General features: G+C 51.3%; 1 protein-coding gene across 1 annotated transcript; it reads right to left on the reverse strand.

Annotated features, from left to right (window-relative positions):
* Positions 1 to 1159: 1159 nt before the first annotated feature.
* Positions 1160 to 2354, reverse strand: LOC127308600 (major pollen allergen Lol p 5a). Its single transcript, NM_001427756.1, has one exon. It carries the CDS (start codon positions 2313 to 2315, stop codon positions 1410 to 1412), a length of 906 nt encoding a protein of 301 aa, NP_001414685.1. The 5' UTR covers positions 2316 to 2354; the 3' UTR covers positions 1160 to 1409.
* Positions 2355 to 5389: the final 3035 nt, after the last annotated feature.

Consider the following 5389-nt stretch of genomic DNA (forward strand, 5'->3'; position numbering starts at 1 on the left):
ATGTTACACAACCTACTATTAGGGAAACGAATGAAGCCCGGTGACCAGGGGGATACGTGAGCACCCCCTAACTGCTCAACACGTGTCTAACGTCATCCATTAATCCGTTAACACTGTTGGCTGTTGTCGTATCTAGCGGACGCACTCGATGGTCAGCAATGATTAGTCATGTTCCTTCCATGGATGATGCAAAGAGGCAGAGTAGAGAAAAAAAAATGTATTGAATGTGACTACGTCCAATCCACCCGACTTCCTCTCACCTAATCTCCTTCCTGTTCCCAACCTCGCAGCCTCCTCCCCTACTCCTCCTACCTTGACGACGGCAGCCTGTCCGCTCCGTGCTCGTCGGCGGCCTCCCCTGCGCTAGCCGGAAAACCCCTCGAGCTCAGTCGCGCGCAGCCTTCCCGACGCGTTCTCGTCGACAGCTGTGGCCCCCGACGCGTTCTCGTCGACAGCTGTGGCCGCGGAAACCTCCTCCCCGTGCTCGGCGGCGCGCCCCCGACGGGGTTGGCGGAGGTAGAAGGCCCCTCCCCGCACTCGATGGCCCGCGGCCTCTCTGATGTGCGCACGTTGGCGGCAGAAGGCACTCGCGCGCGGCGGCGCTCGGCCTCCCCCGATGCGTGCCCAGCGGAAACGACGGTGCCCGCTCCCCCGTCGACAAGCCGGGCTCGTCGTGCTTGCCGCCCCCTGTTCACCAAATCCACTCTCATTAGGGAAAATTAACAAATTTCAATTTCAATTTTTTTTTCAAAAAAAGTTTGAAGAATGGTAAAATCGCATTAACTTTTGCATACGACGTCGAAAAAAAACGTATAATATATCAAAATCATCGATGGAAAAAGTTACATCCGAACCGGTGCTAAAAGGTCCTCTCGCTCGGGCGCCCGATAGCCGCCACGTGGTGCCCCTTTAGCACCGGTTCGCAACTGAACCGGTGCTAAAGGGGCGGGGCTTTTGCACCGGATGCTTTGCACCGGTTGGGCATCCGGTGCATATGGCCCTTACCAACCGGTGCAAAAGCACCATTTTCCACTAGTGAACAATAACAAATTTACGGTAGAGAAATATATATTTTCCTTAGAGAACAATGCAAATTCATGGAAGTGGGAACTTAAATATGTAGCGTTATGTAGTGCAGAAAATATATTAGTACGCTGTAAATAATAAATTCTTTGATAAACTCCCCATCGTTAAACTCGCATCAACGGTGATACATGCCGACTTGATCCCACTACTTGTCATGGGGATTTACAGATTCAAAAAGAAATGAAAAATATTGAATTATTACAAGCATGCAAGCCCTCTCGATCGCGGCTGCATGAAACGAAAACGAAGATTAATTATCAACAAAACCACTCGCCGCCCGGATCATGCACATACATACGTTCAGTAGTATATTAGCAAGCTGATCAGGCTTTGTAGCCACCAGCAGCGGCGGTGGCAGCACCGGCGGCGGCGGTTGCGGCGCCGGTGGCAACGGTTGCGGCGCCTGTGGCAGCGGCGGCAGCGGGTTTGCCGGCCTTCTGTGCCTGGGTCATGGCGGTGATGGCCTTGGTCAGCGCGGCCTCAAAGACGGCGTACTTGACCTCGGGCGCGGCGGCGACGGTGGCGGCGTAGGCCTGCTTGACCGCGGCCTCGAGGGAGGGGATGAACTTGTAGGTCTCATAGGCGCCGCCCGTGCACTCCTTGAGGGCCTTGTTGAAGGCACTCTCGAAGACGGTGAACTTATCGTTGGTGGGGGCGGCGTTGGCGGCGGTGGCTGCGATCTTGAAGGCAGCATCGATCTTGTCAACGATCTGCAGCTCACCGGTGGGGATCTTAGCAGCAGGGACCTCCTCGGTGGCGGGCTTGACGGCGTGGACCTCGAGGGCGCCGGCGATGACGCGGAGCGCTTCGGTGAGGGCAGTGACGAAGGCGTCGTACTTGGCCTCGGGGGTGGCGCCCTCGGCGGCCTTGTAGGCGACGTCGTAGGCGGTGTCGAGCTTGGGGATGAGGCCGGGTGCCTTGGCGGCGGAGGTGGCGAGGAGGCCCTTGGAGGACTCGGAGAAGGCGGCCTCGAAGATCTTGAACTTGTCCGCCGGAGGGGCGTTGGCAGCGGCGGCCACGGCTGCCTTGAAGCCAGCGTTGACGTCCTCCAGCAGCTTCTGCTCGTCGGTCGTCGCCTTCCCTCCAGCCGCAGCCGGGGTGGCAGCAGGAGTAGCCGGGGTGGCCGCGGCTGCGGGGGTGTAGCCGGCGTCAGCGGCGTAGGAGGCGGCCGGGCCCGCCACGAGGGCCACGGCGAGGAATAGAGCCACCGTGTACTTCTGGACGGCCATTGCTGCTCTTGCGTTTGTTTGTACGAGGGAGGGATAGCGAATGGATTGTGTCGTGTTTGTGTTGTGTTGTGAGGAAGGAGGTGGCTCTCTATATATACATACCTACGGGGAATGCATAGGTTGACGCATGGTGAGAGGCTAGGAGAGCTTTGCGCGCCCAAATTAGAAGTTCCATTGCATGCCATGCACATGGCCTTTCTGCTACCACTAATCTCCTTGTGTGTTGTGTCGTTTGTTCGACCGACTCTTTCTTCACTATCTCCAATTTTTTGCTTTTCTATAAGCTGTTATATATTCACACGGCGCACACGTCTGTCTGGTAGGAGTAGTTTTGTTCTGTTACAAAGTTTATTATTGTGTAAGTATTGTGTATACTGCAAGAGCCAGTGCGCCAAGCGCCATGGACAATTGTTTAAGTCTGCTGCTCGCACCATGCATCTAGGATCCTGGGACGATCAAGTTGGCCCTCGCCAATAACTTATGCAACCATTCAAGTGTCGAATCGAAAGCAAAACTTCATCCTACGTAATTCAATCATATAATGTATAGTTTTGTGTGCTTATTACCGGTTCTTATTATCAATAGTTTGCTAACACGGCTTACATCACTAGTAGAAAAAGAGGCTTCCGTCCAGCCCCATTAGTCGCGAAAATATAGGAACCGTGACTAATGGGGTCTTTAGTCGCGGTTCGGGAGGCGAACCGCGACTAAATACCTGGGCCCAGCGCGCTCGATGGCCAGCTGGTGGATGGGAGGGGCTTTAGTCGCGGTTGGCCAGGCCAACCGCGACTAAAGGTCCTCAGGCCTGGCCCGAATGCCTTTAGTCGCGGTTGGCCAGGCCAACCGTGACTAAAGGCTCATCCCTATAAAAGTACCTCAGCTCACTGCACTTAGCCTCACAAACTTCACAAGGGGGTGTTAGGTTTGCTTTTGGTTCCTCTTATGCACACAAGGTGTTTGATGAAATGCCCCAAGAGCATGAAACAAACATGATATGAAGTGTCGGAGCCACACCTGAGCTTCCTCATTTATTTTTTCCTCCTCGATCGCGGTTAGCAACTTGAACCTTTCATGTGTCATTGATAAAATATGCATGTGTGTAGTTCATTGTTTAATTTCTATTGTTTGTAGCTAGTTAGTTTAACAAATGCATGATGGTTAATTATATATTTTATATTATAATAATGCAGATGAATCGGCAATGGATGTACTGTAACCGACTCTCCGGCGAGTTCATTACGGGTTTGAAAGATTTCCTCGTAGTGGCTAATGCGAACAAGCAGGGGGGTTTTGTTATCTGTCCATGTGTTGCCTGTAAGAATCAGAAGGGTTACTCTTCCTCATGAGACGTTCACATGCACCTGCTTCGGCAGGGTTTCATGCCAAGCTATAATTGTTGGACCAAGCATGGAGAAAGAGGGGTTATAATGGAAGAAGATGAAGAAGGGGATGATTTCATCGATGAAAACTATCTTGATCATTTCGGTGATACTTTCATGGAGGATGCCGAAGGTGGGGAAGGTGAAGGGGAAGGTGAAGGGGAATGTGAAGGGGAAGGTGAAGGGGAAGGTGAAGCGGAAGGTGAAGAAGAGGCACGTGATGAGCTCGCTGATGATCTTGGTCGGACCATTGCTGATGCACGGAGAGGCTGCGAAACTGAAAAGGAGAGGAAGAATTTGGATCGCATGTTAGAGGATCACAAAAAGTCGTTGTACCCCGGATGCGATAATGGTCTGAAAAAGCTGGGCTGCACACTGGATTTGCTGAAATGGAAGGCACGGGAAGGTCTATCTGACTCGGGATTTGAAAATTTGCTGAAAATGATGAAGAATATGTTTCCAAAGAATAACAAGTTGCCCGCCAGTACGTACGAAGCAAAGAAGGTTGTCTGCCCTCTAAGTTTAGAGGTTCTGAAGATACATGCATGCATTAACGACTGCATCCTCTACCGCGGTGAATACGCGAATTTGAATGAATGACCGGTATGCACTGCATTGCGTTATAAGATCAGAGGCGACGACCCTGGTGACGATGTTGAGGGCGAGAAACCCAGGAAGAGGGTTCCTGCCAAGGTGATGTGGTATGCTCCTATAATACCACGGTTGAAACGTCTTTTCAGGAACAAAGAGCATGCCAAGTTGCTGCGATGGCACAAAGAGGACCATAAGTCGGACGGGGAGTTGAGACACCCCGCAGATGGAACGCAATGGAGAAAGATCGACAGAGAGTTTAAAGATTTTGCAGCTGACGCAAGGAACATAAGATTTGGTCTAAGTACAGATGGCATGAATCCTTTTGGCGAGAAGAGCTCCAGCCATAGCACCTGGCCCGTGACTCTATGCATCTACAACATTCCTCCTTGGTTGTGCATGAAGCGGAAGTTCATTATGATGCCAGTGCTCATCCAAGGTCCGAAGCAACCCGGCAATGACATCGATGTGTACCTAAGGCCATTAGTTGATGAACTTTTACAGTTGTGGGGCAGACCTGGTGTTCGTGTGTGGGATGAGCACAAAGAAGAGGAATTTGACCTACGAGCGTTGCTTTTCGTAACCATCAATGATTGGCCTGCTCTTAGTAACCTTTCGGGGCAGACAAATAAGGGATACAATGCATGCACGCACTGCTTAAATGAGACTGAAAGTGTACATTTGCCAAATTGTAAGAAGAACGTGTACCTGGGGCATCGTCGATTTCTTCACAAAAATCATAACATAAGAAAGAAAGGCAAGCATTACAATGGCAAGGCAGATCACCGGCCGAAGCCTGCGGAACGCACTGGTGCTGAGGTATTTGATATGGTCAAGGATTTGAAAGTCATCTTTGGAAAGGGTCCTGCCGGACAATCAGTTCCGAAGGGAGCTGACGAGCACGCACCCATGTGGAAAAAAGAAATCTATATTTTGGGAGCTATAATATTGGAAAGTCCTAGATGTCCGCTCTGCAATCGACGTGATGCATGTTACGAAGAATATTTGCATGCACCTGCTAAGCTTCTTGGGCGTGTATGGGAAGACAAATGATACAAAGGAAGCATGGCAGGACCAACAACGTTTGAAAGACCCTGATGACCG

The sequence above is a fragment of the Lolium perenne genome, chromosome 6 (assembly GCF_019359855.2).
Source record: "Lolium perenne isolate Kyuss_39 chromosome 6, Kyuss_2.0, whole genome shotgun sequence".
Lineage (NCBI taxonomy): Eukaryota > Viridiplantae > Streptophyta > Magnoliopsida > Poales > Poaceae > Lolium > Lolium perenne.

Coding starts and splice junctions, on each gene's coding strand:
- LOC127308600 (NM_001427756.1), bottom strand. CDS start 2,315: ATGGCCGTCCAGAAGTACACGGTGGCTCTATTCCTCGCCGTGGCCCTC.